Source organism: Cotesia typhae, unplaced genomic scaffold (assembly GCF_013202065.1).
Source record: "Cotesia typhae breed Kobodo isofemale line unplaced genomic scaffold, CoteBio_Ctyphae contig_33, whole genome shotgun sequence".
In the NCBI taxonomy this organism is placed as follows: domain Eukaryota; kingdom Metazoa; phylum Arthropoda; class Insecta; order Hymenoptera; family Braconidae; genus Cotesia; species Cotesia typhae.
The window spans coordinates 609,444-624,164 of record NW_027423741.1 but is presented as its reverse complement, the minus strand read 5'-3'; the positions used below and the strand labels follow the sequence as shown (position 1 = coordinate 624,164).

The window sequence follows — 14,721 nt, the reverse complement described above, 5'->3', positions numbered from 1 at the left end:
ATATATATATATATATATATATATATATATATATGATGCACGTTTAATTTCACAACGATCACTGAATAATATTAATATGCAACATAAATTTTAATTGCACTCTAGTCTAGATTATAGAATTTAGTTATAAATATTAATTATTATTCAATATTTCAAACATACAAATGACATTATTAAATTTTATAACAACACTTAAATATATTAATCATTTATTTTATCTAAGATTTATAATTATTTATACATTTTTGCAAGTCCATGCAATATTTTAAACTCAATACATTAATTACTGTTATTATTCAATATCATATATTCAATATTTTTGTTACGACGAAATATTTTTATAAAAACAAAGTAGTTTATAATAATCGTTTTTATTTTCAGCCAATATATACTATTTATTTACAAATATTAATAACCATTTACATTGCAGATTTATATTAATTTTAAGAATTCTAAAAATATATATTAAAAAAAAAAACTTAAAAGTACGTAAATTATTAAGAGGTAATTTAAATAGACATTTGTAAAGATCGGATAATTTTATAAATTTGAATCGTCAATTGAAATTAATTATATAATTCATACTTACTGCGTAACATGATGAATTTACATCTATACATAGACATTATAAAACAGTATAACGAAAAAATAATTTTCATTATAAATAACGTTAAATACTTGTCTTTTTTTTTTTTTTTTTTTTTTTTTTTTTTTATCAATTATTAATATTCATTCCTAAGCCTTAAAGTATATACACATATTTAATATATATGCACCTGAATTTTTTGTACAACTGTGTGATTGAAAGTAGATATAAAATGTTAACATGAATATTTAAAATTAAAAAAAAAAAAAATAACAAACAACCAAAATTTATTATTCAATGTAATTTTTTAATTCCCTACGAAGAAGAATTTTTTGTGAAGAATTCCCTTTGAAGAACAAACAAAAATTCCCTGTGAAGAATAAACTGTAAATACAACTTTGAATATCCAAAAAATTACCCGCTGTGTAATCTTGGTGAAAAGGACAGCATTTAAAATTTGAAAAAAATTTTTTTTCGTCATTTCAAATAAAAATACGTTGTTTCCTGAAAAAAAAATTTTTTTTGGTACGCCCTTATGCACCCTATAAGTAAAAATAAATTCAATTCTATTCTAATATTTTTTAATTCAAGTTATTTACTTAATACAAAATTGTATATAAAAAAAATATCCTGTTTTAATAGTTAATAATAATTCACGTCGATCGTTTAGTGTGATTCGAAGGTTCGCTTGTTATTTCTTCCGCAAATCGTGTTTCATGGACTGAGTTTATCTGCGTTATATAAATTTATCAATTAGTTAATTAATTGTCGATTAATAATAAAACTTAAAAATAATAAAATTAGTGTTTTATGAAAAATTTATATTTAAACAAACCTGTACTTGATGTAATTCTATCGAATTGTCTGTCTTAAGAAATTTCCGTAAAAATGGCGCAACTAGCGTTGGATCAAGTTTATTAACATTTTCAGATGATATAATACTGACAATGAGACCAATACTCATTGTCACCAGAGCTCCTGTTACAGTGTACCACAAATAACTGACACGATAAATAGCCCATGTTTCGCTGGTATAATTAAACAACAATAAAACAACGTAAGTAAATATCATTTGAAATTGATACTCTATTGATACTCTACCTAGATCCCTCGACTGTGGTTTCAAAAACAGAGTCCGGTGGTACAGCCAGCAATAGATTTTCCGCTTGTTGAAACCAATATGTACAACCTTCCGTAGTCACTGACTTTTCATCTGATCTATGAGAATTTAAATATTTAAATAATTTACCATTTTAATTTTTTATATAATAATTTCATAAAAATAGATTATTGATGTAATTACATAATATTGCCGCTAGCTATCGCAGCTTGCGCTGAGAACGTCACCCATCCCATGAATCCTAATCCACAAAGTCCTCCAATCAGTGCGCCCTTTTAAATAATTAATTAAGAATTTTACAATAGAATATAATAGTATAAAAAAACAAATAACGTTACCTTAGCATTTACCCAAGGCAATAAAATTCCTATACTGAAGATTCCCAGCGAAGGTCCACTGTGAATTGCGCTCATCGTTATCGTTAATTCAAGTACATGAGTTCCAGCTTTTTCAACTATGAAAACAAGCCCCACGCAAACGACACCTAATATGACAACTGTCAATTTCATAAGTATGTCAGCAGCTCGAGTGCTGAATGGTGTTTTGCGAAATGGTTTTATAAAGTCTTCAAAAATAACCGCAGCCATTGAATTTAGTCCAGTTGACAAAGAGCTTTTTTTTTTTACAAAAATTCAACCATACATTACAATTAATAATATTGATCCATTTGATTTAAAATTTTTACCTCAAAGCTGCGCTAAAAACTCCAGCGACAAAAAGTCCCGGGAATCCGGGAAATTGTCCCAAAACATCCATCACTAACAGTGGAAGCAATTGATCCTTTGCGTTTACTAATTTTGTCGTCAGAGGATCGCACTCGTGGTACCAGGCATAAATAAGCAACCCCGAGTAGCCACAGATTCCGATTAATCCCATAGCACCGATAATGAATATCCAAAGCGCCCTGAAATTTTTTTCTTTCATTGAAAATAATTATTTGAATGACGGAACTGTGATTGGAGAAATTTTATAATTTGTTCAAAAGTTTTAAAGTAAAAAAAAAAAAAACGAAATAGATTTTATTACTTCTTAGCTTCATAAAGATTGGGAAGTGACATGTATCGTTGAAGCATGTTTTGATTAATTGCAGCACTTTGAAGCCAGTGAACAAAACCGCCGATAACTAGTGCCCATATAGTATGCCTTGTTGATGGACTTAAGTCAGTCCTAAATTCATAATAAATAATATTACTAAAAATTTTGGAACAAAATTTTTCACTGTGTAGAGCTATACCTTCGCGCGATCGCGAATTTATTATTCCAAAAATATAATAACACTTACATGGGCAACTCAAGTCTGTCTGAATCGCGATTCCTTTGAAGTACAACTCCCAGGCCACCAACATCGACGGTACCCTTTATTACAACGAGAAGCATTGCGCCAAACATAATGAAAGCCTGAATAAAATCCGTCCATACTACTGCGCGTAGGCCTCCCTGTTTACCGAATCAAAATTAACCGACTTACGATACTATAATACTAATTAATCAGTTTGATTTGATTAATTTAATTGATGAGGGTTAAAATAATCATAAATATTTACCACGCAAGTGTAAAAAATACAAATGATACACACGAAAGGCGTTACGATATGAACATTAACTCCCGTTACTGAAAAATAATAAAAATAATCATTTTTTATTTAGGGAAAACAGTATTTATCTGTTTAATTATTTTTGAAGAGATTATAACCATTAGTTACCTTGATTGAAGGCTAATGCGGGGACGTAAATAACAATAGGCAGCCACAGCATCTATAAATGTCCCCAATTAATTTACTATTTCAATCGATTCCATTGTTATGAATTTTCATTCAAAGATTTATTTATAACTTTTAACAATACTTTATTTCCGTCAATTTAGATTTTTATAATAGCTTCAGTATAATTTCAATTATTCTTGAACTAAAAATTTTGAATGTTTGAATGTTTTAATCTGAACAGCGCTCACTTCAAATACAGAATACAACTCTTAGCCATTTTAGATTAAATAGAGTTGGTACTTCAGTTTAGCCAAATTTAGTCATGGAAAATTACTAATTATATATCTACTAACTAAAATGCTCCTTAATGGATACCTGATGAGCTTCTAAAACCATTTACATAATCTTGCATTGCATTATGTAAGGTTCTGATAAGACCTCAAGATCTCACGTGAAGTATGTTCTAGTAGCTTACAAATTACAGAACTTCTCGTTAAGTCAAGTATGATTTCTTTCCAGTAAAGAAATTTCATTCATCAATTATATTTAATTTATTAATAATTAATACTAAAAATAATTTTAATGTACGATCGTATTTTTTAAAGAAATTTTTACGACGTTCCTAATTTTTTTTTTTTTTTTTTTTTTTTTCATTTATTAAATTGTAATAAAAAAATATCTTTTAAAATTTGCACTCAAAGTTTATCCAATTTTTTTTACAAATAAAAATTTTTTTTTATCTTTTGTAATAATTTTTTCTATAAAAAAAATTTTTAGATGTCGGCTAATTTAATTTTCATTAAAAATAAACTAAAAATTTATTTTAAAAAAATATTTCTCTTGTTATAATTAAAATAGTTTTAGATACCTTTCAATTTCAGTATCATAATTTTATTTATCAATTATTATTAAAAAAATAATTAAGATACGCTAATTATTGTTAAAAAATATATATATATATATATATATACTTACAATTCCAATAAAAAACAGTGTAGACCCAAGTATCCTTACTTTGCGATCAAATCGCCTTTCTAAATACTCATAAGTGCTCGTAAGCTTTAACTCATGAAAAACCGGCAAATAAATACTCGACATAGTAAATCCAACTAGAATTACACCAAAAGCAATGAAAAGATAACTCGTTCCATGAACATAAATTTCCGTGGGTGTTCCAAGGAGCGAAATGCCCGAAAAAAAGCTGGCTATCAAGCTGAGACTTACAGGAAAAGTTTTCATATTTCTGCCGCCTACCAAGTACTCATCTTCTCCGGTTGATTTTTTTATAAAACCAAAGTAAATGCCGATGCCTCCACAGGAGACCAGCATCAAGGTGAATATAACGTAATCAACGATACCAAATATTTGCATCGAATTGCTGACTTGATCGACGGTCGGTTGACCTGGCACCCAGTTGGTTTTCAAAACACCACTTGGATTTATTTCCGATCCCATTTTTTAAAATTTCAAATTAAACAAACTAAAAATTTATTATTAATTATATTTAATGTCACTTGGCTTCAGGATAGAATATTTAAATTATCATTATTTAACTTAAAAGTTTAAAAGATGAAATACAAGTAAAAACACCGTATCACAGTCATGAGTAAACAACAACTGAATACGTTGACGCGTAAAAATAAATTGTGTGTTGCAGCGTGTAATGTATTTAAACAAACCAGAGTGACAGTATATTTAAGAGTAAATGTGATACCATAACTAATATGACAGCGACGATTTTCTTGTTAATATAACAATAGATGTAAGTACTTGAGTAAATTGTGCTCATGTGTTCGTGTGTAAGCACACATTTTACAATTGAATAATTTGGCCTAAATTTAGGAAGCCATTTATATATAAATATACTAATACACGCATATAATATTGATGTATATTTTGATAGTACCATTAGGATCATACAGATTCGTGTAGATCTATCTAGTAAAATAAAAAACTAGATGGCTTTAAATGACTTAATCTTTTTATCAACTACACGGAAGTTCAGAGTACAATTCCACATTGACCTTTATGGGTAATAATATCTGTTATTATTATTATTGTTATTATTATCAATTAATGAATAAGTAAATTGTTGAGTGACCTACGTTATTTTATTAATTTAACAAGGGAAGAAAATTCAATTACTTACACTTATGTATCCGTTTAAATCAATTATGTTTTATTTATAAACCAACCTTGTATGAAGAATTTATTATTTTTATTTATTTTTTTTTTTTATCTTTATTGTGATTACCGTATGAAAAATGCAGATTAAAAATAATCAACTGATTCTTCTTACAGAAATTTATCCTTCCCAGAATTTAGGTAATTCGTCGCCAAGAATTACACGACGTTCCACGCCTGCTTCGGTTATTATTCCAAGACGAATGACACCACCACTGCTTCCGTCGCGGCTCATCGCCAGTGCAAGAGCTGTTGATAAATTTTTCCATTGTTTTAATCAGCTGAATATTATATTTTATGGATAATTATGAATAACAAGGACTGAAATTTATTTACTGTTTGTAATCAGCTCAACAGTTTCATCCTTGGTCATGTTGGGCTTGTAGTGAGCATCAACATAACCGTAGACGTAGGTTGATCCGGATCCACCTATGGAAATTGGTTGTCGGACACACATTCCTCCAATTGGGATGCTGTAGACTTGTCCCCCTTTTTGGGAGTCGTATCCTGCTACCAAGATTCCGGCGACAAGTGAATCACGGTAGTTATAGCACATCTCGCGGAATACATTGGCGGCTGTTTCAACTTTGGGCTGGGTCCCTAATTCCATTCTGTAAAAAAATTTTATTTTTATATTAATTTATTTTTTTTTTACAATAATTCAATTCTTGTCATATAATTCTTAATGTTTGTCAACTTAAGTGTCATTATGATTGTTATATTAAAAAAAAAATTAATAAATTATCTAACAACTTACTGATGGAAACCTAAGTGATACGCGACAATATCTGCAATCGCTTGAGTGTCTGCAGCGGAACCAGAACGACAGCAGTAAATATTGTCAGTAATTTTGGTCAGCTTGTCGGCTGTCCTGTTGCTAATGTATGCTCTGCAAAAATCATTTAATTGTTAATAGAATTAATAAATTTTTCCGGCTCAATAAAATTGTTTATTTAAAAGCTTGACAATTTATATTAAGTGTCAAGAAAAAATAATTTACCCAGTAGTTGCACGTGAATCAGCACCAATCACAACTCCACCATTAAATTCACACGCCATAATTGAGGTCTGTCATAAAAAATTAATAAAATAATTTATAAGTTAAATTAAAGATTGCTATGTCATTGTAACCTAAAACAAACATTTTTTAGTTTAAAAATAAATAAAAAACTTACTCCAGTGCTGGCTTCAGCATTCATCCAGTCTGAAGCCATTGAATCAGATCCGAAATTCATTGCAGGACCAAAATTCTGTATGATATTCATTTTTTATAATTATTTTACGTAAATAAACTTTGCGGTCAACAAAATTCTCGCTAATAAAATACACAATTGTAAATTGACTTAGGAGTTGAAAAATGCTGACTGGTTTTAGTTTGAGTCTCTAGCAGATAAACTGAGAACTATTTTTATGGGCAGTAACGTTCTACGTTATCATTTGGACTAAAAGTCACAATACTTTTTTTAATACTCAAATTACAACAAAAAAAAAATTTTTTAAAAGTTGCACTTGCAGTTTTTCATGTTTTTTAAAAGTGAAATTTTTTTTTTATAATAATTTTTCAGTAAAAAAAATATTCTAAAAATTTTTAAATGTCGGCTAATTTAATTTTTATTTAAAAGTCCCGCGGTCGCCCGCGCATACTCAGACGCGCAGATGCGCAGTTACCGCACCGATTCCGCTCAGAGTAACGGCCGGCGTCACTTATTTCACAACGCTTACGCTCTATGCTCTTTACACATTTATTTGCTGAATGTTTGAAAGACAGAAATTTATTTTAAAAGTATTTATTTAACTTTATTTCAATTAATAATATATAAAAGAATGAGATTATTGTCAAATTAACACAAATTTATTATTTTTAAATTTGAAAGTCGTTCGGAATCAATGGAGGTTATAATAATTTTTGCAAAGTATTAAACTTATTCCTTAAATTTTAGAAAATAATAAATTCTTTATTGATATTTGATCTCAATTTATAATTTTATTTATTAATACATTTGACAATTAATTATAATAACTTAAGTTTCCGCCATCTTGAAAATTTTTGCTATTTCTAAATAATCGAGTAAATTAATTAAATGTCATTGTGGTATTAGTAAAAGTTAGTTTAGTGAATAGTGGTATAGTGAAAGTGCTGCAGAAAATTGTGATATATTTTTCCAATAAACGAAAAAAGTCAAGAATAATGAAAAACTACCAGCAATCAAAGAGTTTCATCATCATCATCATCATCATCATCTGGCATCGTACAGTAAAGAAATAGCAATTAAGTGATGTAGTTAGCTGACGGATCAACCCTTTTGCCCATTATTTCTTTGCTGAGGTTTGTTGACACTTTTTTTTATTTATTTATTTATACATAATCATTATTTAAGATTTTTTTTTTTTATAATTTATGCTTAAAATTATGCTTATAGTTTTTCAAATTTTTTACATGTGGAATTTTTTCTTTTAATTTTTTTTTTAATAATTTAATTAATGAAAAAAATTCTGAAAATTGTCAGCTGTCTGCTAATTTTATTTTATGGCTAATTTTACCATCATAAAAATTTATCATAATTCTCGAATAAAACATACTCATTTAAAACTCCAACTCATTTTTTCGCGGGCTCGCAATATTGATATTAAAATCCCATTCTTACCGACAGCCATCCCAAATTTTTATAAAAGCTACTTTATCAATAAAAACATAGAAAAAAAATAAAAGTAAACAGCCCCCAGCGGCTTGACAATATTTGACATTTACATTAGCATTAACACCGGCAAAAATTTACAACAATGCTGATCACTACACAAGTCAGTCAGTACCTAACAATTTGCGCTTAATCTTTGTAAATATTTTCTTTGGTGTTACGAGTTATCGGCACTCGGTGTACTGTTATTATTATAAAATATTGAAGGTCAATATCAATCTGGAGTATAGTGGCTCATGCATTAAAATATATATATATTTGTATAAACATTAAAAAAAAAATTCGTTTTATGACGTATAAGCTCTATGAGCAATGTCTTGAGAGAATTGTTTCAAAATTCCTCGTATTTTATAAAACATATATTATCAGTGAATTGTTTAAAAATTTGAATCAAGAAATTTTGTATTTTTTACTCCAAAAGGTTAGGACGCAATTATTAATTATTTATTATTAATTAATCTAATATTTATCACTAAATATTCTAATTATTGTTAATAAAAAATTAGTCTTTTTTTTTAGGTTAAAAGTTGTCTTGGCAATTGTAGTGGAAAAGATAATTTAAATAGAATTTGTCGATGGGATTTATTGATGATGAACTTCAGCAAGTATCAAAATTCTGTGAGAATGTCGTCAAAGATAGTCGACTTGTTTCCTGTGTTCCAGCTATGGTTCGAGCAGAAATAACGTGAATTATTTTTATATTAAAAATTTGTCGTAAATTTTTTTAAGGAAATTAATAATTTTAATGATTATTAACAGACGCACAACATTTAAGAAAATAATCGTTTGCATTCAATTTCCAAGCGATTATCCTCAAGAGCCGCTTTTGATTGAATTGAAAAGTAAAACACTGTCATCTAAGTTGTTGTTGAAGCTGACTGAAGTTTGTGAAAAAGAATGTAAGAATTTAATAGGAAAAACGCAGGTGAACTTAATTATTTTAATTGCCATGTAATAAAGAACTAATTTCATCTGGTATTAATCTCTACTTTTCGTTTATGTCAAAGAAATGAAATAGTTTAACTCATTAAATATTAATTTAGTAAACTCTAATTAATTTTTGTATTTTACTAGAGTAATTATTGTATAAACTTTTCATAAAATTTGTTTAAATAAATAAATAAATAAATAAAACTTCAAGTGTCTATACTAAACTCGTATTTAATTAAAAATACTAGATGAAAAATTATTTCTTTGTACAAAAATAATAATATAATATAAAATAATAATTTATAAATAAATTAATTAAAAATTAAACTTTCAAAAATAAATAAAATTTTAGATTTTACCAACACTAAAATTAATTCAAAATTTCATTGAAGACAATCCACTAATTTGTTGTTACGACGAAATATCATTGATAAAAAAACTTCTCAATGAAAGAGATAGTTTCAAATTAAAACAAAAATCATCGTCAATTTTTTTGGAAATTTATCAAGATAATTATTTTTACAAATTTAAAATAAGTGTACCTGACGATTATCCATTGTCATCAATAAGGTATTTTCAATTTTTTTTTATTTATAATTTTTTATTGTAATTTACTAACCGATGGGATATATTTTATATTATAAATTTATGTAGTATAAGAGATGTTGAAACTAATTTTCCACCGTTGTTCGCACGTTACTTTATTGGTCAAGCTCAAGAGTTAGGGCGTCGTTGTGTGGAACCGCCGCTCAGAAAACAAATTAATCAAGTGTTCTCTCCGTCACCTTCATTAAACTGTGTGGTATCTTTTATAATAAGGTAAAGAATACTAATACTTTAATGAGGTCGTTTAAAATTGTATGTTATTGTGACTTACGATTGTTATTAAATTGGAAATGTAGAGTCGTGAAGTTATTACCCAATGAGAAATGTCAATGGTGCAAAGGTTTGTGTCTTCCAGTCAACCCAGCGCAGGCCGTTTTGGATGAAAATGCAGACTTACATGTAGAAAGACTCTACTGTGGTCATCTTTTTCATCTGCAATGCCTTTTAAAATACATGAAGACGCCTCCTTTTCATGGTAAATATTTTTTATCAATACCAATTACGTATTTTAATTTTTCAAACAATAAATTCTAGAGTTTTTTTTTTAATTTTTAAAAAACTATACGGCAACCAATAACATTATTTAAAAAAAAAATAAAAATTTTAAAAACAAATGATTGAACATAAATATTAAACTTAATTATATTCTCCGAAGTACTACAATGTTTATGTTGGGTAATAAAAAATCCAGTGTGCCGTATGACCTTAATTAAAATAAAATAGTGTACTTTATATTTTATTTTTAGGCGGTAAAAAATGTCCAACCTGCGGACAACGAGTTTATCATGATAAATGGGCAGTAAGTGACAAACTTGCAGAAGACCGATGGGCTCATGAACAAGCTCGTGCCCGTGAGCTAGCCGAGGTCGCCGATTTTTTTGAATGAATTGTGTCATTTAACATTTATCTACAATGGTCTACATTTAATGAATGTTTACTATATTTTATACTAATTATTTTTCACATAACAACAGGTTTGTTGGTAACAATTTATCATTCAAATAATTAATATTTATATTTATGTCTACTTAGGTAATTAATAATGAACTCACAAGAGACCTATTATCTACAAGGATAGCTATAAGTTTATCAGTACAAAAGTTGATAATGTATTTGTACGAAGAAAACAATATTGTAAGTAATAAAAATCTCAAGCGATATGTACAATAACCGTATGTAATATTGTACAGATAAAGAACCATTAATATCTAGAAATATGTCAAGTTATATTAGTGGCTTAGTATTTTTTATTGAAGTCATAGTAGTGGTAGTTAGGTATTGATCCTTGCTACCGACTATGGTGATCCTCTCCATCTTTTTCCTCTAAGCCTGCCGCGGTCTCATTTATCCTTGTTTACGTTGTTATTTTTTATTTCGATTCCCTTCTTATTTTTCTTCTTCATTAGTTCTATTTTATTTTCCGTAAATATTTCTTTCCTATTTTTTTTTTTTTTTTTTTTTAAATATCTTATTAACTTTTTATCACAAATACAAACAAATGGACCATTCTCGTTGTACGTTTTCATATGTTATTATTTATTTATGTTAACTATAAGCAAGTGCTTAAAGTTTGTACACCAACCGACTTTTTGTCAGTCGGATGTTTGTTCCTGACACATGCAACTAGATCCAAAGTGCATATAGTTAATTATTTGCGGTTGATAAATGTCAACGTGATAGGGCGCGGCTTCGTTATTATTCATTTTAAATACTGAATTTTTTTCATAAAAATTCATAATATAGCAGAAAAATAAATAACAATACTGCAAAAATTTGATACTCCCTTCCAGAAAAGGGTAATTATCTAAAAAAAAAAAAAAAAAAAAAAAAAAAATTTAATTCAAACTAAAGTAATGACTGAAAAACAAAAAAAAATGATAAAACACGTGTTATAATAAAAATACTAATCTCTTTAAGCGCTTCTCCATTAAATTATTTGCGGGAGAGGGTTCGTTGATCTCGAGCGGAGAAATAAATACATATATGTATATGTTCGGTGCTTACGCAATGCACGTATCGATTCAACTGACTAAAAGCTTAAAGCTCTGATTAGTTTGGTTTTAAAATTATTGCGAATTCTCCGGTTATTTATCCCTTAACATGTTGTTTAACTTTCAACTCATTCATCGATTCGATTCAATGAAGGGTTTACAAATTCTCGTTAAAAGCCAAACCGAGTAAGATAATCATAAATATTTAAGTTCAAAATTTCACTCATAAATTTTTTATTCAATGTACTTCTGGTAACTTTTAAAAAAAATCTGGAAAACGGTTGACCCTAAAGACCATCCCTGCAATTTCCCGCTAAATTCAATTTTCAAACACATGTCAAGATCTGTTGAAATTGAATTTAAAATACAGGCGATACAAGATAATATTTAACTACGTATTAAATTTCAATTAACTATAAATTAATATATACAAAGAAAATTTTATTTGGCAAACTAATTCCTGGCTATCGATTATAGTACAATCGGGTTCTCAGAGCATTGAGAACTACTACATCGAGAAACTGAGAGGTATGCGCTCATACGATGCGGATAACACTATCTCCCTCTTAAACCCTTCTCTGTTCTATGTCTATGTACCCTTTAGTTATAGGAATGCGCCAAATAGTTTCGGAATCAGTTATTACTCCGGTGGCAATAATTCATAACTCTGAATCCAATTTAATATCGGCCTGTAGCTACGCAAATTGTTTCTACGCTATATACTACATATGTACTCCAATATAATAATATCTCAATTTATAATAATGATAATAAATGCTTATTTTTTATTTAATATTGATTATACAACCAGAAGTATCATCAATAACTAAAATGAACCATTTAAAGTAATTACTGATTTATTAGTTATAATTCCAGTTTTAATTTTCCCGATAATTATAGAATATATTTTAATTCATCAATTGATTTTCATATTTTAAGTTTCTCGTGAACTTGAATTTTAGCCTTTTTATAGTTAGTTCATATCAATACGTTTTAAATATTCAATCGATTTATTTTGGGTTTATTTCAAACTTTGCGCTTTATATAGAATATTTAAAAAGTTATAAAATTATAGATGTGATGTTCAAAATGATTTTCTTGGATAAAATTAATTTTATACTCGATGTGTTTGACCATTTATAGTATTAAATCCTGCAAAAAATATAGATAAAAATCCCCAATAAATAATCCGCGGTGATGTTTGATGTATCGATGTGTGTCCGTTTGAACAGCGATATCGAATGTCATACGAGGGAATGAGTGATACTACGGAAATTTAGGAAATACAATCGGCTCTACGGATATGACTCTGTCTTTCTGAAATTAAAGGTAACGAGGTGGTGGAGCAATTTCATATTGTTGAGGATTATTTATATTTAATTTTTTTATTCATCGATTTTGAAATATCTGAAAATTTAATTGAAAAACATCACTTTTTCTCTAAGAATAATCTCGACAAAGGAACTAATTGTCATTCGGAAAAATAAAACAAAATGGAATTTATGATTACAATTTTTCCTTTGATAATTCGCAACGTCGTGAAATTTAACCGTTAACCTTTTTATGGAACACATACACTCAGACAACAGAAAGACGACCTGATCAGACCAGACAGAAAATCGCCGACGCTTATTCAAACGATGGGCGTTACGTTTGTACAACCGACCAACGTAAATACGTATTTACCATCATCCTTTATATCTTAACTCGTACTCGGTAATAGTCTGCTCGTATATCGATACTTATAACATAAGTTAGAACCGTGATGTTATGGATCGGGGTTGGTCAACGTTGCACTCCTCAACAATTACATTTTCATACAAGCACTTATTTTTTCTGTAATGCATTCCACGAGAATTTCATTAAAGGTATATCTAGACACACGAAAAAAAATTAACTTAATTCAATAAAAAAATTATTGAGTCATGAACATCAATATTAAAAGCTTTATTGTATCGATTTATGAAAGTTTTATCAAAACTTTAATCTATTTATTAAAATATTTTAAGTTTTAAGGAATTTCCGTCGATTTAAATTCTTATCCAATCAGTACTTACACCAAAAATTCGGTAGCAAAAAAGATAATAAGTTCGTCCAATAAATTTTTATAGTGTAAGAGGAAATTGGAAAAAAGGAAATTTCTCTGGTAGATTATTGATAGAACCCCAAACGAGATTACTATAGAATTGGAAGAAAGATTGAAGCAAAATTGGTTCTTTGAACATAAAATGGAGTATCGAAAGAGTGAGATACAAGTTGCAAAAGTTGTTGTCCGTGGGGACGTAAAAGGAACTAATAAATAATCCTCGGGAACGTAACTCACTGTCAAAAAAGTTTTCTGGTCGCCCTCACGCGCTTCTCAGAGCTCATTAGACCCTTCGACTTAGTTGGCAAAAAGGGTGCGTGCTTGCCTTGGTTTATGTGACGTGGCAAGCGTAAGGAATGAGCAAAAAATTTTCCGGGGGAGGGGGACCAGTCGCCAGAACAACATACCTAGTCTATCTTGACTGATAGATAGATAAGCTCGCGTTTTTTATAACCCGTGTCGACATATTATATAATCTCTTACTCTGTCGTATAAAAATTCGTTCTGATTTATGATTTATCATCAAAATTTTTTCTCCAACAAATTTAAGGTAATTTAGGATACGTCTTCCCATAATAATTACGTGTAGGACTAGAACGTCGTGGATCAATAGCTAGAAAATGGCCGGAAGCCAAGTCCAACAATGTCGATTCGAGTTTTGCTGTAGTCACTGAACTCCTTTCTCAGACTACTATATTGAATACTCTAACCCCTTTCTTAGCTTGGCCCAGTTGTAATATTACCATTATGAGAAAGACCACGACCACACCTACGATACGTCTCTTCTTTTCATCTTCGCTGGACCGAAAATTGTCAATT

At 28.7% G+C, this 14,721-nt stretch overlaps 4 protein-coding genes across 6 annotated transcripts in view; 2 read left to right on the top strand and 2 right to left on the bottom strand.

Moving 5' to 3' along the window:
- Positions 1–709: 709 nt before the first annotated feature.
- Positions 710–5,084, bottom strand: LOC141526229 (sodium-coupled monocarboxylate transporter 1). 2 transcript variants are annotated; one of them, XR_012479000.1, is made up of 12 exons: positions 4,385–5,084; positions 3,410–3,461; positions 3,251–3,318; positions 2,989–3,143; positions 2,733–2,873; positions 2,392–2,610; positions 2,045–2,318; positions 1,890–1,978; positions 1,688–1,804; positions 1,422–1,614; positions 1,186–1,317; positions 710–1,090 (listed from the first exon to the last, which is right to left on the bottom strand). XR_012479000.1 is itself a non-coding variant. In XM_074241104.1 (11 exons), the coding sequence occupies exons 1-11, from the start codon at positions 4,862–4,864 to the stop codon at positions 1,240–1,242; spliced, it is 1,866 nt and encodes a 621-aa protein (XP_074097205.1). In that variant the 5' UTR covers positions 4,865–5,082; the 3' UTR covers positions 1,151–1,239. The 2 variants fall into 2 exon arrangements, 1 of the variants encoding a protein (XP_074097205.1); XM_074241104.1 differs by lacking the exon at positions 710–1,090 and having other exon boundaries at positions 1,151–1,317; positions 4,385–5,082.
- A 476-nt stretch (positions 5,085–5,560) lies between these two features.
- Positions 5,561–6,929, bottom strand: Prosbeta1 (proteasome beta1 subunit). The gene is made up of 5 exons (XM_074241106.1): positions 6,769–6,929; positions 6,594–6,661; positions 6,351–6,482; positions 5,930–6,204; positions 5,561–5,842 (listed from the first exon to the last, which is right to left on the bottom strand). Exons 1-5 carry the CDS (start codon positions 6,856–6,858, stop codon positions 5,715–5,717), a joined length of 693 nt encoding a protein of 230 aa, XP_074097207.1. The 5' UTR covers positions 6,859–6,929; the 3' UTR covers positions 5,561–5,714.
- A 446-nt stretch (positions 6,930–7,375) lies between these two features.
- LOC141526189 (protein kinase C-binding protein NELL1) overlaps positions 7,376–14,721 on the top strand; it is a 58,398-nt gene continuing 51,052 nt past the window's right edge. Inside the window, exon 1 of the mRNA XM_074241034.1 lies at positions 7,376–7,919. The gene's annotated coding sequence lies outside the window, so the exon portion shown is untranslated. The remainder of the gene's footprint in view (positions 7,920–14,721) is intronic.
- Positions 8,341–11,052, top strand: LOC141526191 (uncharacterized). Of its 2 annotated transcripts, none has more exons than XM_074241037.1 (7): positions 8,341–8,710; positions 8,796–8,974; positions 9,049–9,214; positions 9,572–9,789; positions 9,874–10,038; positions 10,122–10,300; positions 10,572–11,052. In XM_074241037.1, exons 2-7 carry the CDS (start codon positions 8,865–8,867, stop codon positions 10,709–10,711), a joined length of 978 nt encoding a protein of 325 aa, XP_074097138.1. In that variant the 5' UTR covers positions 8,341–8,710; positions 8,796–8,864; the 3' UTR covers positions 10,712–11,052. The 2 variants fall into 2 exon arrangements, with proteins under 2 accessions (XP_074097138.1, XP_074097136.1); XM_074241035.1 differs by having other exon boundaries at positions 8,342–8,710; positions 8,809–8,974.